The sequence below is a fragment of the Bubalus bubalis genome, chromosome 1 (genome assembly GCF_019923935.1).
Source record: "Bubalus bubalis isolate 160015118507 breed Murrah chromosome 1, NDDB_SH_1, whole genome shotgun sequence".
Lineage (NCBI taxonomy): Eukaryota > Metazoa > Chordata > Mammalia > Artiodactyla > Bovidae > Bubalus > Bubalus bubalis.
In genome coordinates this window covers 170,358,145-170,383,951 of record NC_059157.1, presented here as the reverse complement: position 1 = coordinate 170,383,951, position 25,807 = coordinate 170,358,145, and the positions used below count along the sequence as shown (strand labels likewise).

The 25,807-nt window shown below is 37.8% G+C and overlaps 1 protein-coding gene across 9 annotated transcripts in view; it reads right to left on the bottom strand.

Annotated features, from left to right (window-relative positions):
* The window catches only part of SLC9A9 (solute carrier family 9 member A9), an 804,336-nt gene that overhangs the window by 250,703 nt on the left and 527,826 nt on the right, over positions 1-25,807 (bottom strand). For all 9 annotated transcript variants that reach the window (XM_044946316.2, XM_044946314.2, XM_044946321.2 and 6 more), the window contains 2 exons: positions 2,135-2,248; positions 462-573 (listed from right to left, as the gene is read on the bottom strand). In XM_044946316.2, the coding sequence (XP_044802251.2) occupies positions 462-573; positions 2,135-2,248 (226 nt within the window). The remainder of the gene's footprint in view (positions 1-461; positions 574-2,134; positions 2,249-25,807) is intronic.

Below are 25,807 nucleotides of genomic sequence, written 5' to 3'. Positions count from 1 at the left end.
ATGAGGGGAGCTGGGTTCGATTCTTGGGTTGCGAAGATTCCCTGGGGGAGGGCATGGCAACCTACTCCAGTATTCTTGCCTGGAGAATCCCCATGGACGGAGGAGCCTGGCATGCTGTGGTCCATGTGGTCCCAAAGAGTCGGACACAACTGAGTGACTGAGCACAGGCCAGGGAAAAGTTCAGTGGCTATTCTAGGCCCGATTCTGGCCAGTTTGGGGCAGATATTGAAACGTGGGGTATCTTAACCAGATTCTCTTTAATTTCATTTTCTTTCTGGAAAGAAATGCCACTGGTGCACAGAATGTATGGATAGCAGCATGAAAGTAGGTACAATGGGGTAAAGAGAAGTTATGCTTCCCCAGGAAGTCTCTAAGTATAATGTATAGTGTACATGGTTTCCCAAGGCCAAGGAAAAAATATGAGAGAAGAGTTGCACGAACACACAACAAAATTCACATACCTGAAAACATCATCATGTGTTGAAAGTTCCAGGGGATCTTGTGTTTCCGGCCTAGATTCAGGAGGAAGGAGAGGGGATATATGTTGCAGGCTCTGGCTACGAAAATTGCTACCTGTGGATAAGCGCAGGGAAACATTGAGGAAAATGTTGCTGCCATAAGTGTGATAGTCCTTGGGCTTTAAATATTATGTCCTTAAGCTTCTCTATATTATGACCCAGAAAATAGGCATAAACATGTAGATACATGTATGTCCAAACTGCTTCCAAAATTCATCTTTCAATGTCAGTTCCTTTCCAGAAATAATAGAGGACTCTCTTCTTTGAACATATACTTGGTTTAAAATTGTTAACCCAATACCATTTCAATCACCGTAAATTTTCTCATCACATTTATGTGGCTGATAACTGACTCTACGCTCAATTCTGCTGCAAAATGTGAGGCAGAGACCATTCCGAGGCTGTGCCATTATCCTCTCAAGCAGCACTTGAGAAAGGATAAATGTGCTTTGGCTCACGATTATCATCTTACTTTCCATCAGTTTATACTCTCTAAATCTAGCAAGCTTCACTTATTTTTTTTTCTTTTAGTGAATTTAATTTTGAGAGGAATTGCCTGTCTAAATGTATAAAACAACTTCTGCTTTAAGAGGCATTTCACTAAAATCCAAGCTATACAGGTTAAAAAATCTATGAAAATACTGGTGGTAGTCATCTCTCCCCTTTTGACATCTTGGACATCTTCCCTGATTGTCTGTGCTAGTTTGTCCTCAAATGGGAGGAGTTATTTGGGAAAGAGGGAGTGTCCTTCTAAGATTTGGATGGAATTTGAAAATTCACTTCTCCTCTCAGTGAAAAGGGAACAAGAGGCCAGGGCTGGTGCCTAGTTGGACCAGGGCTTCTGGAGAGGAGTTGGCTCTCTTGGCTGTTAGGATCATCTACCTGTGATCCCAGAGGGCATCTGTCCATTTTCCAACGAGGAACAAGGATAACAGCTGCTGACTATCCCTGGGAACATCCACAGTGGCTCAGTATCTTTTCTGATAGACATCCATTCCCTCTGGGAATGCTTAGACCCCAGACCTAGAGCAAGAAAAGCCCCCTGCATTAAAAGTGAGGTCTAGACTTTACCTGTTCTTTTACTTACAGGAAAGAGGCTGTCTTATTAAACTTACATGTGCACAATGCTTAAGATAGTGAAAGCACATCCATCATGGTAATTTGACTTGATCTTTACTCTGTCTATCCTTTTTACAAAGTCTTCACTGGAAAAAAGATTTTACCATCTTTCAGTGAAAGTATTTCTAATGTTCTAAGGCCTGGCTGTCTTCTGATACATTCTAACACAGATTAAACATAAAAAAATGGATTGACATAATTTTTATGTAAATGATTCATATTTTAAACATATTTTGAATATTCAAAAAATGTCTTCCTCTTTCAGTTTTTTCCCTTTATTTTCCTCAGCAATTTCCAAACTTTATATCTTGAACCACAGACATTTAATAAAGGCCCCAATATTTCTTAGGATGCTTTTCTCCTCTAACTCAAATTACTTACATGTTTTTAATTTGAACTTTGCAGTAAATCTGAGGAAAATGAACAATTTAAAAGAATAATCCCTAAAGTTAAGTAGTTTGTTTTCTTCTCCTTGTGTTCTGTATTTCAAAGGATACAAAGGCTCCAAGTATGAAAAGAGCATTGAAGATATGATTCTGGAACGTGAACAGTGCCAGGCCCATGTAACAGAAGATGACGTTCTCAGCCAAGAAGTTCATAAATTCAAACAACTGGAAACAAAACAGAGAACAAAAGCCATGAATTATGACTCAGCTTTGAGTCCATTTAATTTCCTGTGCTGTGTTTGGTGACTAGATGGTCCTGCTGTATCGGGAAGGCCATCCTTAGGCTCAGCCTCTGGATAGGCACAGGGGACCTGCCCATACTGGCCAGGCCAGCTGACTCTATCCTGCCTCTCTGCCCAGGGACAGATGCCACATCCATGTCAGCATCTCAGCCTCCTTTCCAACTGCAAGGCTGTCTGTGATATCCCAGGGTGAGATCTACCAGCATGATCCTCAATGGCACAATTCCTCCCAGGATGACAGAACAGTCCCTCTTAACAGAAACCGACACTATGTGATTCGGTTAATGGGCACTGTAGTGAACCATGCAAGAATGTTTTAGCCCCTTCTGTACACCATCCAGAAGGTGCACTTGAGTTCTCAGACCCTGGAAGAACTAAATTAAAAAAAAAAGCATTAGCTAAATTATCTTCCTCAGGCAGGCAGGAGAGACAAACTTGGAGAATTTAGAAACTTGTGGTAAGGATGAATGTCAACTATATTTCAACATTAGAATGATCAGTATATTTCAAACTTCAGACAATGAGACTCATTAAATTGACTGATGTAGGTATATCCATTAAATGTCTACAATTTCTAGCTGGTAAAAAGAAAATGATTAATCCCAGGGATCAGTTTATTCAGCAAGAACACAATAGATACATCAAATTCAGTCAGAGGGATAGAGTAATAGCATGTTATGCTGAGGGATGCTCCCAAGAGTTATTCTTAGACCATTAACTAAACAATTTAAGTTGAACATGAAAAACATTCTCCGACTTCCAGGTTAGAAGTGAAAGGGAAATATGTCCAGGGGCTACAGCAAAGGCAGATTTGGAAGAGACATTAGTTTATGTTCCAGACTTATCATTTGGAAGTTTCTGAAACTTCCTTCCCAGACCTACATAAATCACCATGTGAGGTAAACGTCTCTGGAGGCATTTCTCTTGACTTTTTAAGGACTCATTATTTTTTCATGTAATGTATTTACAGCCCCACAAATAATGCCCAATACCTGTTCACTGACAGTTGACAGAAAGAAAGCAGAATCTTGTCAGACACATTATTTAAAACCAGTAATAGAAAGAATGGATTAAAAAGACACAGCTCTTTCTGTACAGGCTGGTCTTTCTGCAGCGGTAGTGATCATCAATTATCCTGAGCACTCACTTTACATTCTAGGCCAGCCCATCTAAACAAACACCATAACCCAAATAGCCACAGACAATGTGAAAATATGAGGGAAAATACAGGAGATGGGGGACACTTTTCTATTTCATTATATCTTTACTTTTTCAAAATGTGAGATTTGGCTGCTGCCTATGTGCCATAACACATCAGGCTGCTATAACAAAATACTAGGGACTGGGTGACTTGAACAACAGAAATTCATTTCTCATAGTTCTGGAGGCCGGAAATTCTATGATCCAAGTGCTGGGCAATTTGGTTCTGATGAAGGCCCTCTTGATGGCTTTCAAACAGCAACCTACTTGCTGTGTCCTCACATGGCAGAGAGAAAGGGAGAACTTCCTTCTACTGTTTCACCTTCTGAAGGTGCTAATCCCATTTGTGAGCACTCCACCCTCATGACCTAATTACCTCCCAAAGGCCCACCTCTAAGTGCCATCACATTGAGGATTAGGGCTCAAACAAATGAATTTGTTGGGGGGAAGATGGGGGAAGATATTCAGTCCAGAGAGACTACCCAGTTTTTGACATTAATAATCACATTGCTGTTGTTATTCAGTTGTTAAGTTGTATACAACTCTTTGTGATCCCATGAACTGCAGCACACCAGGCTTCCCTGTCCTTCACTATCTCCCTGAGCTTGCTCAAACTCATGTCCACTGAGTTAGTGATGTCATCCAACCATCTCATCCTCTGTCACCACCTTCTCCTCCTGCCTTCAATCTTTCCCAGTATCAGGGTCTTTTCCAATGAGTAGGCTCTTTGCATCAGGTGACCAAAGTATTGGAGCTTCAACTTCAGCAACAGTCCTTCCAATGAATATTCAGAGTTGTTTTTTAGGATTGACTGGTTTGATATCCTTCTGTTCAAGGGACTCTCAAGAGTCATCTCTAGCACGACAATTCAAAAGCATCAGTTCTTTGATGCTCAGCCTTCATTATGGTCCAACTCTCACATCCAGACATTACTACTGGAAAAACCATAGCTTTGACTATATGACACCACTTTGTTGGCAAAGTGATGTCTCTACTTTTTAATGCACTGTCTAGGTTTGTCATAGCTTTAATAACCACATATCAAGGTTAAATGTATAGGTCCTTCCTTTCTTGGGTCCCCATCCCAAGTGTATTTTACTCTAGAGAGGACATTTGCTGACTAGGATCCATTCAGCCTCTTCTTAGTGGTCGTACCCCATTTTGTCTATGGGGTCCACTTCTTTACCCATTTTCAGACCAGTGTGTTTGGTTCAGGAATGTGTGTGATGAATTCAGCTGTTATTAGCTGGAGTTAGGACTTCTGAATGTGAGACATAAAAAAAAAAAAGTAAGTTAAAGAAACAAAAAATATGTTTGTATATGGATGAATCCATCAAGTGTATTAACATACACATGTACAAACAGCTTGTTCACTTTACAGACATTTGACGTTTGTATTAATTTTTTACTACAAACATACTACTTTCAGAATTAAAAAAAAAAGCTGAATTAAACTACAAGAAATAAAAACAAATATTGAAGTAATATATTAATGCATATATATGGAATCTAGAAACAATGGTATTGATGAGCTTACTTGCAGGACCAGAATAGACATAGAGAAGAGACTTGTAGACACAGTGGCAGAAGGAGAGGGTGGGACACGTTGAAGGAGAAGTATTGACAGATATACACTGCTGCTGCTGCTGCTGCTAAGTCGCTTCAGCTGTGTCCGACTCTGTGCGACCCCAGAGATGGCAGCCCACGAGGCTCCCCCGAACCTGGGATTCTCCAGGCAAGAACACTGGAGTGGGCTGCCATTTCCTTCTCCAATGCATGAAAGTGAAAAGTGAAAGTGAAGTCACTCAGTCGCGTCCGACTCTTAGCGACCCCATGGACTGCAGCCTAGCAGGCTCCTCTGTCCATGGATTTTCCAGGCAAGAGTACTGGAGTGGGGTGCCATTGCCTTCTCCGAGATATACACTACCATGTATAAAAGAGACAGCTAGTGGGAAGCCGCTGTGTAACACGGCACTCAGTTCAGTGCTCTGTGATGACCTAGATGGGTAGATGGAAGGGGTGGGGGGAGGCTTCAGCGGGAGGGGATATACATATACTTACAGCTGATTCACACTCTTGTATGGAAGAAACTCACACAACACTATAAAGCTATTGTCCTTCAGTTAAAAATGAAAATTAAAAAAATAGAGTAGAATAAGATATTTCCCAAATATTTTCTTTCTTTAGCCTTGCTTTCACACAATTCTTCATCTTTTTAGTTTTAGGAAAGTATCAAGCATCCTTATCTGTGTGTGTGCTCAGTCACTCAGTTGTGTCTGATTCTTTTGTGACCCTATTGACTGTAGCCCGCCAGACTCCTCTGTCTGTGGGATTCTTCAGGCAAGAATACTGGAGTGGGTGGTCCTTCCCTTCTCTAGGGGATCTTCCTGACCCAGGAATTGAACCCGTGTCTCCTGCATTGGCAGGAGGATTCTTTATACTGAGCCATTAGGGCAGTCATCATGCAAAATGCTACATAAATCTGACTGTATTTTTATATAATTTACTTTCATTAGCTCAATGATATTTATAAGCTCTTTCCATGGCAATAAATTTGAATTTATTAAACAATTTTTAATGGCAGCACAATCTCTTTGTATCTTCATATCAAATTTTATTTCACTGTGTCCATTATTATCCATTATTAGACATTTGGCTGTTTCAGATTTTGTCCTTACAAACAAAACTGCAATAAGCATCTTTATACAAACCTCTCTCCTCAGCTGAGTGACTATTCCTTAGGTGAAATATCCAGATATGGGCTACTTCTGTCAAAGGACATACATTAATTTTACTTTTTCAACATACTACCAGTCTGCCTATCAGAAAGATTATACCAATTTTCATCTCTAACAATGGTGTGGAGGCTGTGTTTTCCTCATATTCTTGCCAAAATTAATTTTTATCAATTAAAAAAAAAACCTTTGACAATTTGATAGACTCATTTTAAATTATAGCTGGTTGTTAGAATTTTAAAAAAGATACCCTTCAAAGCAAGGCGGTAGCACTGATTAGCACTCCTTTGTCTATTTATATCATGTAACAAAATTCCTCTGAATGAATAGGCTTCATAATAACTTCCTTCTTGGGGCACTTAATGAAAATGTGTGGGCAAATTCAACTTTGTGTTTCACATGCAAAAATCTCCTGAAGACATGTTTCAGAAGGAGAATCTACATTAAGTTCTACTGCAGGGGTCCCCAAACTTCGGGATCTAAAGCCTGTTGATCTAAAGTGGAGCTGATACAATAAAAATAGAGATAAAGTGCACAATAAATGTAATGCTCTTGAATCATCGCAAAACTATCTCCCATCCTCTGGTCCATGGAAAACTTGTCTTCCACAAAACTGGTTCTCTGTGCCAAAAAGACTACTGGCCAAGCTGACAGAAGCAACCAATTTGGTCATTAAACCTTCATTGCCCCAGTCTGGCCCAGAGTAGTCAATTACCGAGGAAATAGATTTATTGGTCAATTTTGAAAAAATAAAGAACAAACTCTACCCCAAAACCAATAAGAGTAGTAACAATAGTAACAACAAATGTCAAAATAGTTGATACAGTATTCAATATGAATAACCTTGAATCTACTTCTTTCCCACTCAGGGTCAATGAAAAATAACTTGAATTAACATTTTATTTATCTAGTACAGTAAACAACATTTGTTTTATTTCCACTAATTCACAGTTTGTTAGCATTTGGCGGTCTCAGGTTTAAAATAATATTTGCTTGGGAAAGCTTTTCTTCAGGAAAAATAAGCAAGTTAATAGTGCAAACAAGACTAGGGGAACATTTAAACTGCATAAGAGGACAATCTATCTTTAAAAGCTCTAAAAATTCATGGTAACCACTCCTATGTTAATTACACAATATGGTCAGCAAATCATGTTTTTTACAGACTTCTTTGATACCATGTTTTCATTTGGTGTTACTTATTGTAATTACTAAAAAGTAAGAAAAAAATCATATCTGTTTTATTTATTTATTTATCTTGAATTGATATTGACTATATTGAAGATTTTACATATGATCATTTTTCAAGTATTACTACAGCCTTTTACACAAAGAATCTTCCAGAACTTGAATTCGTTTGGATCAAAAAAATCATACCAACTCTAAACATGAAAGGAAGGGAAGGAAAACCTGGTGCCATGGTGAAGCATTTCTTTTTTATTATATATCTGTTTTATAAAATATGTTTATTATTAATTCTGATTGATTCTTTCTCCTAATAGTGAAAGAATGAAACTATCATATTACTCTGGTTCATGTGCAGAAATATTACAGCAGTTCACTACACCCAGATTAACTAGCACTAATTAAATTCACATGGACTCCTCAACGTGGCCTCTATTTGACTTAGTAAAGTTTGGCCCAACATACTGACCTTCATCTACTTGTCCAAGTAGTGCACTGAAATTCATTTTAATTTGGATGTTAAAGAACCTACAAAACTGTGAAAGTAAAGAAAGAACTAAATGCATTCTTTTATTTTTTCCATAATTTTGTCCTGGGATTAATTTTTTTCTTTGTTAATAAAATTTGCCTTTATTTTTAACTGGGAGCCTTCTTTGAGAATACTTCAGATTTTGTTTTTTATAAGTTATTGGGTATATCTACAACTATTCTGAACAAACTGGGCTGTGTGTGTGTTCAGTTGCTTCAGTTGTGTCCAACTCTTTGTGACCCTATGGACTGTAGCCCACCAGGCTCCTCTGTCCATGGGATTCTCCAGGCAAGAATACTGGAGTGGGTTGCCATACTCCCCTCCAGGGGATCTTCCTGACCTGGGGATTGAACTCACATCTGCCTGTGTCTCCTGCATTGTAGGCAGATTCTGTACCCACTGAGACACATGAGAAGCCAACTAGAGTACCAATAAACAATTTTTATTACTATATTGGGGGGATTTGCAAACAAACATTATTATATATTCTGTTAGAATTATAAACTTTTGCTCCTGGGATTATAATACTTGCTGCTACTGCTACTGCTAAGTCGCATCAGTCGTGTCCGACTCTGTGCGACCCCAGAGACGGCAGCCCACCAGGCACCCCCGTCCCTGGGATTCTCCAGGCAAGACCACTGGAGTGGGTTGCCATTTCCTTCTCCAGTGCATGAAAGTGAGAAGTGAATGTGAAGTCGCTCAGTCCTGTCCGACTCTTAGCAACCCCATGGACTGTAGCCCACCAGGCTCCTCCATCCATGGGATTTTCCAGGCAAGAGTACTGGAGTGGGGTGCCATTGCCTTCTCCGAAATCCTGAGGGAATCTGTTCAAGATGAACCCAATAATTCCTATGGGGTCTAGAGGTAAGCATAGGAGATGAATTGTGCTGAAGACCTGTGATCTTTACCACCAGGACAGAAGCTTTCTTGCCAGTCAAGATCATGGTACCCAGCGTGAAGCTTCTCCTTACGAAGCCAAAGCTTTATAAGTACAAGATTTACAAATAAGTACAAGAGCAATCTTTTGAGGTCCTTTTCTAGATTTAGGACATTGTAATAGTATCAGTGGGCTTCCCTGGTGGCTCAGTGGTAAAGAATTGCCAATGCAGAAGACATGGGTTCGATCCCTGGGTCAGGAAGATCCTCTGGAGAAGGAAAAGGCAACCCCCTCCAGTATTCTTGCCTGGGGAAACCCATGGACAGAAGAGCTGGCAGGTTATAGTCCATGGGGTTGCAGAAGAGTTGGACATGACATAACAACTAAATAACAACAAAATAATTTCAGTATTACTATTATACTTCTAAAATAGTAATAATGCCAATGGGACTCACTTTTTAGGATTTGTGCTAGGGAATGTGTTAAAGGCTTTCAAAAAATTTAACAATTCATGTTATTATAACAAGAAAACTCATAAATTGATACTATTATTTCTATTTTACAGTTGGGACAACTGCACTTGACCATATTAATGCATTTGTCCACATAAAACACAATAAAGGGAAGAACTGAGCTGTCCTGAGTTTTATCCAAAGTCCACACCCTCTCTGCCAGACTACACTGCCTCTCCACTAGACAAGATCCAGGTTCAGGGACAGCAAGATGTTTGTTAATAACAGTTAATAATAGTATTGGTGAATGCTTGTAAACACATTAGAGTCTACAAGCAGAGTTTCATACATCTTGTTTGATCATCAGGGCAGTTCTTTGTTGGTTGGGAAGACATCTGTAATTCTGATCATGTGTTTTTTTTAAGTAAAGAAACCTAAAAGGTAAGTTTCTTTGTACCCAGCTAGTGGAAGCAGTGGCACCCCACTCCTGTACCCTTGCCTGGAAAATCCCATGGATGGAGGAGCCTGGTTAGCTGTAGTCCATGGGGTCGCGAAGAGTCGGACACGACTGAGTGACTTCCCTTTCACTTTTCACTTTCATGCATTGGAGAAGGAAATGGCAACCCACTCTGGTGTTCTTGCCTGGAGAATCCCAGGGACGGGGGAGCCTGGTGGGCTGCCGTTTATGGGGTTGCACAGAGTCAGACACGACTGAAGCGACTTAGCAGCAGCAGCAACAGTGGAAGCAGGGGGTGACTTAAGATGGGGGATACTTTTCTCCCCACAATGTCTATTTACCATCCCCTCCAATCCAATCCTTCTAACCCTTTCCTCCTCTCAAAAAATGAAAGTAAAACCAAAGATCTTGCCATGCCTTTGTAACATCAAGACAAATCTCCTTTCCTATCACCCCTTTTCCCCTTAGAGAAATTTCTGGACTGTGTCTTATATAATGATTGTACAGTTTTATAATATTGCTATACATATATTGTGTATTTTTATATCTATATCTATCTATGTCCTAAAATAAGACAAACTTCATGCAGTGTCTCTGCCCCATTTGCAGGAGGTGGGCTTCAAATCCAAGATCAGATGCTTGAAGGTCAGGGCTCTACTGGTCCTGTAGTAAGGCCATTCACACGGCTTGAGTGTTCAGAGAGCTGCATCTTTGTCATTTCTTTGAGAATTTTGGGGTTCCCTATGCACTCCTGGCTGCTACCCAGCCCTCCCCCATCCCCTGTATTTTTCATTGTCTTCCTTTAAACTTAATTTGACTTTTTAAAAACATGAGACTTCCAAAAGCACAGCCTATAAAAACACAGCAAAACACATTTTAAGAAGATGAATAGGCATCATTAAGTAAGTAAAGCTAATATAGGAAAGAAATGTAGTTACAGCTACAAGGAATTGAGCTTCATTAAACTGAATAAATACTGTAGTCAGATTTTCTTGAAATCCTTGAGCTTATAACTTAAAGGGAAGGTTATTTTCTATGAGTCTGCTAAATTACTTTAGCCAGTAAACACTGATAATAGTGTTCTTATTTCTGGAGGTTTTCTACTTTTGATTCTCTCTGTTTTGGGAAGCTATTAAGGGATAAGTACAGAGTTTTGTAAGGTTGCATTTAAGTTAATGCACCATTAGGTTAAGAATATCTTCTCAAGTCTGCAACTTCAAAGTGCTTATTATCATGATATTGATCAGGAATATCAGTTCCCCACATAAGACTGGCCTTAGATCTATTTCAATGAATGGAAACACACACACACACATACACACATAGCCTAAAACATAGGAACATCAATTCCAAAGCCAGAGTTACTCTGTGATGTATGTAGACCAGATGTCTAGCCAATGCTTGATTGCTCCAACATTCTTGGTTAGGGTTCTCTGGCTTATAATTGAACACGGCCAAAGGCAGAAACCTCACCTCTTATCCAAGGAAGCAAATGGCATTTTTGGATATCTGTAACAGTTAGAGGGGCTTCCCAGGTAGCACTAATGGTAAAGAACCTGCCTGCCAATGCAGGAGACATAAGAGATGCAGATTCAATCCTTGGGCTGGGAAGATCCCCTGGAGGAGGGCATGGTGACCCACTTCAGTATTCTTGCTTGGAGAATCCCATGGATGAGGAGCCTAATGGGCTACAGTTCATAGGGTTGCAAAGAGCACTACTGTTGGAAGATCTTTCCTTTCGTTGAATTGAAATTTGGTTCTCTTATCACGTTCAACTGCTTCTCCTACTTCTACTTCTTCAGCTCATAAAAAATAAGAGTCAAGTAGGGTATCATTTTATTTCATCCTGCTTGCTCTGACAGCAGAAAGGGGATTTCTACCAGAAGAGTTGCAGTTTAGGTAAAATCTTACAGTTTAGACAGCAACGGCCACTTTTCATTCTACTGTCTTATTTGTCTTGAAAGTAAACATTTTGCTAGAAGCTTGTAGTTGGCACATGGGGCTTCTAGTCTAGAATATCTGCAAGGGCTGGGGGCCTACAGTGACCAGAATTATGTTCAAATAAATGTCCTCCAGAAGGATCTTCTCAGCAAATCTAATAGTATTGTCTTTCAGAGGAAAAAAAGGGAGACATGGCACAGCATAATTAATTTCTCAGTGGCCTTGCCAATAAATAAAGAAAATTAACTAGTTGAAACATATTTTCTCTGAAGAAATTAAAACTATGCTTAAAAAAAACTCTTAGTGAAACCAAGAGAAACATTGATATTGTTAGGCATTGATAAAATACACATATTATCAAAAGTTTTAAAGGTTAATATCCATTTCTTCTACTTTCTACATCAGCTATTCTTAATCTCCTTTCTTATTCATCTTGTGTGTCTTTTTATCTTTATGATTAGCCTATGCTGAATTCTTTCTTGAATGGGAGTATGAAGAATGTATACAAAAAGGAAGATATCTAATGATTTCATTTCTTTAGGTGGGTCTCTGAGTTGAATACCAGTGCCCCAGCCCTCGCCACTGACATGAGGGACAACCATCCAAGCATGACTGAAACTACAGCATTCCATCCACCATGAGGACTGTGTGGTCCTTCTACATGAAGATTCGCCACTGGCAACAAATTGAATATTGAGCCACAACTCTGTGAGCTTTATGCTGTCCCATTTCCTTGATGAAAGTGTTGCAAACTACAAAGCCTAGGACTGAGGACACTATTCAGTGTTGTTTTACGGTCAGCTATTTCACAGTGTAATGCACAGAGTATCGGGACAAATGAAAACACTAGAGCCAAACCAAGGAGAAAGGCTTTGCCTCAATTTTGAGAAGCGGAAGCATGGTTTGGAATAACACTTAGTTGTATCACTAACTTGAAAATTTCCAGTTTCTTTGCTTCACTTTATGTTACTCCCAATAAAAACTGTCATTTTTGTTAGTGTACCTATCATATTTGAATCCCTTTGATAACTTTCTGAATTAGCTAATTTTGAGTACTTTACTATAATGGTACAACAGTAACCAGAACATCTCAGAAAACAAAAAACAAAAAACTATTTACCATTCTTACCCCATCTTCTATTTTTGAGGGAAAATAATTTGAAGACTAATTCAACTGATTTGCTATTTAGCCTGAGTTTGGCTATTTAGCCAAACTCTTTGTTCAACTTTTCTTTTTGCTTTGAGGTCATCTTTTGTACAATACGTGGAGGTAGATATTTTACAGTTTAGAATGTAAAGAGGTGCAGATTGTTTTCTTGTATATTTCAAAATGATTTTAAGTCTGATACAAGTATATAACACTATAAGTAAATAGTAATATTCAATATTCAAGCTCTTAAATTTTTGTTTTCCAGATGGTTGAAGAGTTCATTAATTTGACTGACAAAGGAAAGAAAAAATTACAGCAAAAGGTTAAAATCGTTTTTATTATGAAGAAGAGTTTGAATTCAATTTCTGAACTATGGCAGATTAGATTATGTAAAGGCATTCAATAGAAGGCTTGAAGCTTAGAGTAGAACATTGATTGTGTTAAACATAATAAGAAACTGGAACATGTGAAAGAGTTTATAAATCAGAGAAATCAATGAAAATGAAGACAAAAAAATATGACATTTGAATAATGCCACTTAATTAGAAAACAGCTACCAAATGATTTTTATGAAGACACGAATATCTATAAATCAATAGCTGATGAAAATTAAGCTTGCTTGACTTGTTTCTTTGTGAGAGTTAAAGTGTGGTGAGGGTAGATTGTCACTGCTTGTATTGAACTCCAGAAAACTCTTATTTTACACTGATTAACTTTGTTGAGCTTTCTTTTTCAGCAAGATTCATTAAGCCCCCTCCTTAAGGTCTCTTTGTATTGAAGCTACTGCACATCCTTGACAATATAGGTAAAATGTCAAAAATTATGAATTATTACAGTACAAGAATGTATTGCTCTTTGTTTCCAAAGAAGGCAGTTCTATTTTCACATAAGAACCATGCATGCAAAAATCTAATCTGAATGAAAGTTTTAGCTTTGACCTACTTTGGTGCTTTAGAGCTACTTTTATTTTGTTTCCAAACTGTTTAGGCACTTCAAAGTGACCCCACAAAGATCCTGCAAAAAGTTCTTTTGGGCTACATGTGTATTTTTGATGATGTTCAGAATGAGTTTGTTCACAAAATAAATCCTGAACATATATGGAGGGAAAGACTGTGCCAGAAAGCTCATCCACCAATGCCTTCTGCACAGCAAGTGCTGATGGCACCAGATTACTCTCCAGTTGCCCAGGGCACTCCTACACCCACCACATAAATTTTTAGGCTTAACAAGAGTCAATTCCATTACTCAAAGTCTTATACGTTTGCTTTAAACTGGTAATCGTAACGGTTAATTCATCTATGCAGATTAAGTGTGACTATGAAAAAGAATTGTTTTTTCAAAACACTAAGTTAAATGTGTAGAAAAGATGTGGTAAAAATTAGTTGCATAGAAAATGCTACTAAATTAGTAGTGAGCAGGACAACTGTAGAATGTTACAAAAATACACTGAGATACAGAAAGACTCAACTTACATACTTTGCGCATGTCTTTTAATTCTTGGCTCTGAATTAAAGACACAGAAATAGAAACTGAAAGTTCTGGTAGATATATTTTGAGTGTGCTTTGTGCAAGAAAGACATCCTAGAACTCTAAGATTCAAAGAAAAAGCATTGACTATCAAAAGATTGGCAAATTAAGATGCATTTATGTAAGTGAAAAATGTTGAAGGTATTTGTGTCATTTAAAAATGATTCCTTGCTTTGAGTGACTTTTCCATTAATTGACTAATTCCAATTTTGTTTTGGGCTTCCTTGGTGGTTCAGATGGTAAAGAGTCTGCCTGTAATACAGGACCCCGGGGTTCAGTCCCTGGCCTGGGAAGATCCTCTGGAGAAAGGAATTCTTGCCCACTCCATTCTTGCCTGGAGAGTTCCAAGGAGAGAGGAGCCTGGCAGTCTACAGTCCATGGGGTCACAAAGAGTCAGACAGGACTGAGCAACTTTTACTTCACTTCGATTTTGTTTTAGATAAAAGTAGTTTCCTTTTTTCTCTATTTTAACTTTTTTTGCGTTTAATATTTTCCATATTTATATTTTTACAACATCTTGTACCTGTCCCAAATTACTACTATTCTCTAATATTTTATATTTATCTATCTTTAAATATCTTTATCTAATATCTATCTTTAATATTCTTTATCTCTTCAATATGCCTATTTTAAATTGTCAGCTTGCCTGTTTCAATAATTTTGCTTCTTGTGGTCTATGTCCAGATTTTGGTCTCTGTTTTTCAGTGGTGGTGCTCCTTGGGCATCTGGTTATTTTGGCCTGTGAGCTCATATAATTCTGGGGTCAACCCTTTCCCCAAATGTTACAAAGAAATGTTATGAGGAACACACACTAGAGTGTTCCTTCAGAGATTTTTAGGAGATGGGAAGGGATGTGCTTCACAGTGGAGAAAGCCTCCAGCACCATCAGATTTTAGATCACCCCCAGATTGAACTGAGTTTACTCCTCTGGCAATTCCTCTGTCAGGGACTGACCCTTAAATCCTTAGAACATAGCAACACTGGCAAGAGGCAGTCTCTCTAGGTTATTTTCCATCAGCCTGGGAATTTAGAGGCACAGGAGATGGAGGAGAGGATGCTCAAGGGCAGGGCAACTGGTCATCTTCCACCTTCATCAACATCTTTATGACCCAGATGCTACTTCTGGTATGACAATGGATGCCTGAGGGTATTGCAATGAGGCAGATGAAGGTCAGTCCAAAATAATGAGAGCAATAGTGAACACAGAAGTTCACATCTCTAACCGATCCTCTCCTCGGGCTCCTGCTTTGGCAGCTGTGCAGATGTGGCTCCTTTCCACACCACATCAAGACTACCTCTCACCTCTCCAGGTGTTCTTATACTTTTTATGATTTGCTTGGTTCCATGCTTTCTCTCAATTACATAGTTTATTCATGTCTGATTTGGGAGGAAGGAGTAGCTAAAGGTAGTTTGCTCTCTTGTCATTGGTGAGGTTTTTATTATTATTATTTTTTATTAATAAAATTAAAGTTGCTGATTGAGAATGATAAATGCTATTGAAGGGCTCTCCTCCATAGTGGTTTCTGAGTTTCAGTTCAGTTCAGTTCAGTCCCTCAGTTGTATTTGACTCTTTGCAACCCCATGAATTGCAGCACGCCAGTTTAACTTCAGTCAAATTACTGTAGAACCTACTCAAGGCAAAACTGGGGATATGATGTAGCCTGTGGTTTATGTCCCCAACCTCTCTGTGTGTAAGCACTCCCTCCCTTGCCATGACTGAGGAAATCATATGTTTCAGACTTTTCGGGGATGGACCTATTTTCAGATACTTTGTTCCCTTGTCCCCATCTAAGTACTATTGTGCTTTTCTACCATCCGTTCAATTTTTGGTTTGGAAAACAAAGTTACTCTACCTGAAGAGATCTCATTTCTTGGACTCTATATTCCAGATACTGAAGACCCTAGAATTTTGGCTTCTGTAGAATCAAACTGAAAACTCAGAAAAATGGATAAGTCACACACAAGTAATTTCTTAAAGAAGATAGGCAGATGACCTCAAAACTAATCTGCAAGCTTCAGAAGGGCACCAAGCATATTTGTTGTGTTTGTCATTGAATAACAACTCCCAGCAGAGAGTTTAGCATATCATGATGCTCAATAGTGATATCTATTGAATAATTGAAATGAATAAAAAGGGAACTTCCTTTTTATTTTCCAAGTTTATATTATTCCAAGTTCCTTTGGGAATTTCCTTTTGTCACTGTAAGTTTGCACAATCTTCCTTCATGGATATTTAGGAAAATATAATATAATTTATAGGATGTTAAACTTTGATCTAAACAATTCTACTTCTTGGAATTTTTCCTAAGCAAACAATGTTCTAAGTATACATAGATTACATCAAGATGTTTACTGCTTAAGATAAAAAGATAAAGAGAACAGCCAAAACATACATCAAAAGAAGAATCCTTTAAAATTTTTAAAAAGATTTAACTTCTAAAGGTTCACCACCATGTATGATGTTTCCTATGGGTTTTTAGCAGATACATTTTATCCATAAATAAAATTCTTCCCTTCTACACTTTCCCAAGAATTTAAAAAATAAATATGTGTTGAATCTTTCATATTCAATGTTTTTTCTATATCTACAGAGATATTTTCTTTTCATTTGTTAAATTATACTCATGGTTATTTTGGCCTGTGAGCTCATATAATAAGCAAGCTAAGTTGCTTCAGTTTTGTTCAATTCTTGGTAACCCTATGGACTGTGTAGCCCACCAGGCTCCTCTGTCCTTGGGATTCTCCAGGCAAGAATACTGGAGTGGGTTGCCATGCCCTCCTCCAGGGGTTCTTCCTGACCCAGGGATCGAAATTGTATCTCTTGCAGCTCCTGCATTGGCAGGTGGGTCCTTTACCACTAGCACCTTTACCACTATAATTTGGGGGAAGCCCAAATTATATTTACAATATGCTAATATTAGAGCATACTTAACATTCCTGGGATAAACCCAGTTCAGTCATAATGTGCTTGTTTTTACATTGATTAATTTATCTTGCTGATACTGTGTTCACAACATTTGCATCTATGTTCATAAGTGAGATCAACATGTATTTTTCATTTTTATTACAGCCGTTGACTTTTATTTCAGGAGTATTATAATAACTTCACTAAATGATTTGGGGAGCATTCCTCCTTTATCTTTTTTCTTAAACAGGTTATATAAAAATCAAATGATCTGTTCTTTGAAAGTTAAATAGAACTCACCTATGAAACAACTTGGGCTTTGTGTATTTTTTGGTGAATAGATTTTTAGCAACAGATTCAATTTCTTTAAGGTCTATGTAGCTTTTTCCCGCTTCAAACAGTTTTGATAAGTTGCATGTTCTTAGGGAATTGTCCATTTCATCTAAATTTTCAGATTTATTTACATGACATGTTCTCATCTTTGTAATTTCCACAGCACCTGTGATTATGCCGTCCTTTTCCTTTCTAACATTGTTAATTTTTGTTCTCTTTTTTTGCCTTATTAAGATTGTCTATTTTGTTGGTCTTTTCAGTTTTTTTGTTTTGTTTTTGCTCTTGTTCTGAGTTTTAGGCTGCACAGCATGTGCCATCTGAGTTCCTCCCCAGTGGTTGAACATCTGCCCCCTCTATTGGGAGTACATGAGTACATGAGTCTACTCATAGAATAGAGGCAGAGTCTATGGGACCTCCAGAGAAGTCTCCTTATTGGTCTTTTTAAGGAGACAACTTTTGGTTTTTGTTGATCTTCTCTATTGAAGTTTTTTTTTCCTATTTTTTCCTACTTTTATCTTTATTTTTAACTTAATTTTGTTCTTTGGACTTGTTCTGCTTGTTCCTTTCTCACCTCTTAAGTTGATATTCGAACTCATTAAATTCAAGTTCTTTGTAGTTTTTAATATAAACACGAAAGGCTATAAATGCTCTAATTTCATGTAAGTACTACATTTAATTAGCTGCAAATTTTGGTATGCAGCTTTAATTGTATTTCTTTTGCAAAAGAAAACATAATTAAACAAGCAATACATAAACATGCTTAAAAAAAATTAGAACATTACAGATAGAGACCCCTTTGACTATTCCTCCTGGCCCCATCCCATGTAGTCTATTCTACCTAGAAAGATATACTTATTAAAATAATATTTTTGTATGTTTTCCAAAAATGGTATTATTTTGAAGATATTCTGATGGAAAAATGGTACCATTTTGAAAATTTGCTGGCTGTAAGTTTGCTGCTGCTGCATCACTTCAGTCGTGTCTGACTCTGTGCTACCCCATAGACGGCAGCCCACCAGGCTCCCCCGTCCCTGGGATTCTCCAGGCAAGAACACTGGAGTGGGTTGCCATTTCCTTCTCCAATGCAGGAAAGTGAAAAGTGAAAGTGAAGTCGCTCAGTCCTATCTGACTCTTAGCGACCCCATGGACTGCAGCCTACCAGGCTCCTCCATCCATGGGATTTTCCAGGCAAGAGTGCTGGAGTGAGTGCCATTGCCTTCTCTGGGCTGTAGGTTTACACATCACTAATTTAATAGATAAAACAAAATTGCCCTCTAAGTGAGTATATTTTTTTACCTTTTCATGAGCAGTTTATTAGAATATGTTTCCCTAAAACCTGAAAAACATCTAGTTTGATAACTTTTGAAAAGCTTGCCAGCTTCATAAATATTACCTTAATATTGTTTTATTTCTAGCCCTGATTTATAGTGAGTTTGGGCAGCTTTTCCTGTTTCTTGACCAATGGGAATTCCTATTCAATGAATTGTCTATCTTTTTCTTTAATCATTTTCATTAAATTTTTGTTTTAAATTAGTTTTATTATATATAAAGTAGATAATGTAGAATATTTATAACTATGAAACATAAAAATAGATAATATAACATAGGTCTATACAATTTTTTAGAGAACTAGAGCAAATAATTTCACAATTTGTATGGAAATACAAAAAAACCTTGAATAGCCAAAGCAATCTTGAGAAAGAAGAATGGAACTGGAGGAATAAACCTGCCTGACTTCAGGCTCTACTACAAAGCCACAGTCATCAAGACAGTATGGTACTGGCACAAAGACAGAAATATAGATCAATGGAACAAAACAGAAAGCCCAGAGATAAATCCACACACCTATGGACAACTTATCTTTGACAAAGGAGGCAAGAATATACAATGGAGAAAAGACAATTTCTTTAACAAGTGGTGCTGGGAAAACTGGTCATCCACTTGTAAAAGAATGAAACTAGAACACTTTCTAACAGCATACACAAAAATAAACTCAAAATGGATTAAAGATCTAAATGTAAGACCAGAAACTATAAAACTCCTAGAGGAGAACATAGGCAAAACACTCTCCAACATGAACCACAGCAGGATCCTCTATGACCCACATCCCAAATAAAAGCAAAAATAAACAAATGGGACCTAATTAAAGTTAAAAGCTGCTGCACAACAAAGGAAACTATAAGCAAGGTGAAAAGACAGCCTTCAGAATGGGAGAAGATAATAGCAAACGAAGCAACAAAGAATTAATCTCAAAAATATACAAGCAGCTCCTGCAGCTCAATTCCAGAAAAATAAATGACCCAATCAAAAAGTGGGCCAAAGAACTAAACAGGCATTTCTCCAAAGAAGACATAAGAAGGCTAACAAACACTGAAAAGATGCTCAACATCACTCATTATCAAAGAAATGCAAATCAAAACCACAATGAGGTACCATTTCACGCCAATCAGAATGGCTGCTATTCAAAAGTCTACAAGCAATAAATGCTGGAGAGGGTGTTGAGAAAAGGGAACCTTCTTACACTGTTGGTGGGAATGCAAACTAGTACAGCCACTATGGAGAACAGTGTGGAGATTCCTTAAAAAACTGGAAATAGAACTGCCATATGACCCAGCAATCCCACTGCTGGGCATACACACTGAGGAAACCAGAACTGAAAGAGACACGTGTACCCCAATGTTCATCACAGCACTGTTTATAATTGCCAGGACATGGAAGTAACCTAGATGTCCATCAGCAGACAAATGGATAAGAAAGCTGTGGTACATATACACAATGTAATATCCAGTTCATTTCAGTTCAGTCACTCAGTCGTGTCCGACTCTTTGCAACTCCATGAATTGCAGCATGCCAGGCCTCCCTGTCCATCACCAACTCCCGGAGTTCACTCAGACTCGTGTCCATCGAGTCAGTGATGCCATCTAGCCATCTCATCCTCTGTCGTCCCCTTCTCCTGCCCCCAATCCCTCCCAGCATCAAAGTCTTTTCCAATGAGTCAACTCTTCACATGAGGTGGCCAAAGTACTGGAGTTTCAGCTTCAGCATCATTCCCTCCAAAGAAATTCCAGGGCTGATCTCCTTCAGAATGGACTGGTTGGATCTCCTCGCAGTTGAAGGGACTCTCAAGAGTCTTCTCCAACACCACATATATAAGTATCTGAATGCAGAGTTCCAAAGAATAGCAAGAAGAGATAAGAAAGCCTTCCTCAGCAATCAATGCAAAGAAATAGAGGAAAACAACAGAATGGGAAAGACTAGAGAGCTCTTCAAGAAAATTAGAGATACCAAGGGAACATTTCATGCAAAGATGGGCTCGATAAAGGACAGAAATGGTATGGACCTAACAGAAGCAGAAGATATTAAGAAGAGACGGCAAGAATACACAGAAGAACTGTACAAAAAAGATCTTCATGACCCAGATAATCACGATGGTGTGATCACTCACTTAGAGCCAGACATCCTGGAATGTGAAGTCAAGTGGGCCTTAGAAAGCATCACTACAAACAAAGCTAGTGGAGGTGATGGAATTCCAGTTGAGCTATTCCAAATCCTGAAAGATGATGCTGTGAAAGTGCTGCACTCAGTATGCCAGCACATTTGGAAAACTCAGCAGTGGCCACAGGACTGGAAAAGGTCAGTTTTCATTCCAATCCCAAAGAAAGACAATGCTAAAGAATGCTCAAACTACCACACAATTGCACTCATCTCACATGCTAGTAAAGTAATGTAATATTACTCAGCCATTAAAAAGAATACATTTGAATCAGTTCTAATGAGGTGGATGAAACTGGAGCCTATTATACAGAGTGAAGTAAGCCAGAAAGAAAAACACCAATACAGTACACTAATGCGTATATATGGAATTTAGAAAGATGGTAACAATAACCCTGTATGCAAGACAGCAAAAGAGACACAGATGTATAGAACAGTCTTTTGGACTCTGAGGGAGAGGGTGAAGGCGGGATGATATGGGAGAATAACACTGAAACATGTATATTATCATATGTGAAACGAATTGCCAGTCCAGGTTTGATGCGTGATACAGGGTGCTCGGGGCTGGTGCACTGGGATGACCCAGAGGGATGGGATGGGGAGGGAGGTGGGAGGGGGGTTCAGGATGGGGAACTCATATACACCCATGGTGGATTCATGTCAATGTATGGCAAAACCAATACAATATTGTAAAAAAAAAAATAAATAAATAAATAAAACAACAAAAAAGAAAAAGAACATGGATTTTACACTTTGGAACTGCTCTCTGTCCTCTGTGATTCCATCTCTTCCTTTCTGCCACTGTGGGAATCACTATCCTAAATTTTATGTTTTGGTTTTGCCTGAAAATCTTACTATTTCTAAACAACATATTATTTGGTTGTTGTGTTTTTCAAATTTATATAAGTGAAATCACATTGAATATATTGCTCAATATTTTGTTTTTGAGATTCATCTGTGTTGTTTGGCTATAGTCCTAATTCACTTATTTTTCTAGCTATACGGTATAAACAATGGAAATGCAGTGATCCATTCTACTGTTGATGAACATTTGGGTTGTTTCTAATCCTATTCTATTACAAATGGTGGAACTTTGACTATTCTCATACCTGTCTCCTGATGCCCATATGAAGCATTTAATTAAAGAGTATCTACCAGGACTGAACATCTGAGTCAGAAGGGACATCCATTTTTGGCTTTACCAGTACTGTCAAGTTACTCCTCAAAGTCATTCAAATTTACACTCCTGCCAGCAACGTGTAAATCTTCCAGTTGCTTCATACTCTTGCCCAAACTAGGCATTCATTCATTCATTCATTTATGTATTCACTCAACAAAAAGTTATTGAGGCTTTACAGTGTGCCAGCCACTATTCTAGGTGTTGAAAATGCATTAGTGAACCAAACTTAACAAAAAATCCTTATCTTTTGGAACTTAAATTCTGTAGAAGAAACACTAAACAAGATTGTTGTTATGTTTTAGTTTCACAGCTAAAATATAGTATATTAGTGAATGAACTAAGGTTTAAAAAAAAAAGGCAAAAAAGGAGATATCAAGTTTTTTTTTTTTTTTTTTCCTTTTTCCCCCAAGGAGCTCACTTTGCTACCAGGGAGATGAGAACCACAAGCGTTAGACAGCAGTCCCTGATACTCAGGCCTGAAGGAATGAACACTTGAGTTAGACCCTGCCACCCCAGGAGAGGGTAAGCCTGATGGAGAAAATTGGAGAGGGAAAGTACAGAGGTTAGAAATGATCTGATACGCCATGTAGCCAAGCTAAGTAGGAAAAAGTAGGGTTATTCAATATGTTGGCCGAACAACTTCCTTTGGCTACTAACTTTGTCCCAGAAATTTCAATAGTTCCAGCTTATTTTTGGTCTTTGGTTTCTCCTCATTGGAGGTTGGAGGAAAACAAAAACAAAAACAAGTGATGTTGAAATTTTAAACAGTGCCCAATGAAGCTATCACTGACTTAAAGTGAAGACTTAAAAAAGAAGTAAATTAACAAGCCAGGTGGACATACGGAAGAGGAGCATTCTGATTAGAGCAAGTAGCAAGGAACCCAGCGTGTCTGGAACGGAGGAGCAGAATGGAAGAAGTGGAAATCAGAGTGAGAACCAGAAACAAGGTGATCTAGGAACCTGAAGGACTTGAAGAACGTAGTCAGAATTTTGGCTTTTACAGGGCAAGATGGGAGTGCATGCGAGGGTTTTGAGTGACTGAGTGACATGGTTCTGAATATGCCTCAACACTTGAATTCTTACTACTGTGTTGCAAATAGCCTACAGAGGTCAGTGCTGAAGTAGAAAGGCCATTCAGATGGTTATCGTGATTGTCCAGGTGAGATGTATCAGTGAATCTGGACCACAGTGGTAGTGATAGGAGTGGTGAAAAGAGAGAAAATTCTGTATATATTTTAAAAATAGAAGTGAGAGGATTTTCTGAAAGCCAAAGATGAAGTCAAAGATAAGAAGGATTTTGGGCTAAACAAAACAATATTAATGAGGTTAATGCCTTTATAATGTAGGAAGAATTAATAGCCTTATTTTATAAATAAGGAAACCGAAGCCCAGCGAAGTGTGATAATTTGCCCAAGAGCACATAACTAGGTATGCGGATCTGGGGTGTGAACCCAGCCAGGACAACTCCAGAGTCTATACCCTTAATCACTATAATATTTCATTTTTTTTCAACCTGGTGGTTACAGTTTAATTTGAATTCCCTATATGACCACTGATGTTGAATATCTAGTGCCATATTAATGGCTATTAAGGTTTCCTCTCTTATGAAATATCTAAATCTTTATCTAGTTTTCAAGCCAATAGGTAGTTTAACTTTTTCTTATTGATTTATAGGAATTATACATTCTGGATACTGATCCTTTGGTGGTTATATTTCAAATTGCAAATATTTTCTCCTTTGTGACTAGATTATTTATTGTTTTTATGTCTTATGATGAACAAAAGTTCTTTCTTTTAGTGAAGTCAAACTGATCAATTCTTTCCTTTATATATGTTTTTGTGCTTTAGATGTCTTTCCAAACTCTGAGATCATAAAGACTGTCTTCTAAAGGTTTTGTATGTTGCTTTACATATATACATCTTTAAACTGGGAATAAAAAGAAAATTAATCTATGCTGTTAGAGTCAAGATAGTGGTTGCTCTTTTGGGGAAGAATAGGGAAATGACTGAAAGAGGCAAGAGAGAGACTTCTGAGATGCTGGTAATATTTGTTGACCCAGGTGCTATTTGTACAGGTGAGTTCAGTTCACAAAAATTTAGCAGGTGGTGCAGTTACACACATTTCCCCTTGTGAATACTATACCTTGATAAAAATTTTTGAAAGCATGACAGTCCCTTCCTTTTAACTTATGAGTTTAGTCCATTTACCTTTTGTTTACTATTAATGCATTTTTATTTTATTTCTACTGTCTGTTTTCAAATTACCCTGCCTTTTCTATGCTTTGGATTTTTGTTGCTGTTGTTTTTCTCATTTTCTGCCTGCTTTTTTATTGGCTGACTTTTTTCTTTTTTATTTGTCCACTGGATTGGAAGTGATGCATTTAATTATAACATATGTATTTTATGTAAAGTGAATTTCTGTTAATATTCCCTTTTAAAAACTTAAAATTCTTTGATATGTTTGCTTCTTATTTTAATAATTTATGTTATTTTCTCATTTTTATTTCCATATTTTATTTCTTTAATCATTTAAAATACATATTTTGTAATCATTATCCAATTATTTGTTACATGAAATCTTAGAATCTAATTTTGTTGTTTGCTATTTCTACTGTTTCTCATGGTGGTTTGTTTCCTTATGTATTTTTGATTTTGGACTATGAGCTAGTGTTGATGGAGTTTTAGCAGAGGTGACATCTTTGTGGCCCTCGTCTGGAATGGAGCCTGCCAAAGATGCTTTGGTTTGTTTTTGCTAGTTGTTCCAGGGCTGTTTCCAACTGGACCACATTTTAAATTTATTTCTAAATTTGAGTATTGTGGATATCTTAAGCAATATAAATTTAAACCATAGACTCCCATAAGGTCAAATATGAGGTCAAATTTCTCAGGGGATACATCTTTCCCACCTAGAACCCTACCAATATTTTCTGAGTTATTGTAGGTATAATAGCTCACATTTAAGAATTATTTGTGAGACAAGTCTGGCCAAAAAATTAGACTTCAAAATAGCTTAAAATCATTATTTATATTCTCTTAATTTATTTTCCATTTATTTCCAAATATTGGTTGACTAATTATTTATGCTAAAACTGTACTAGCCAGTGCAGATACAACAAAGAATAAAGCAGTTCATATTTTCAAGGAGTTAACAGTTGAATGGAGGGATTTACGGTCTTGTTATAAAGGAATGGTCACAACCCAGGCTAGGCACGACATGTGCTGTACGCGCTTAGTCTCTCAGTCGTGTCCGACTCTTTGCGACCCCATGGACTGGCATGATGCGACAAGGAGTTAATATTAATCACAGCTTTCTTTTCCATTGATTTTGGGAACAGCCATAAACTCCACCTTTATCTCATGTTGTCAGTTCAACTTCATATATCATCTCTTTCTGTCTTTCCTGACCTAGGAGAAAGCCCTTAAGCATCTGGTATTCCCTCCAATTATAACTAGCTTCCAAGATGAGAAAAGATTGGGCACCAGAACGGCACAGAACCACCAGATCTAACAAGGATTTTTCTC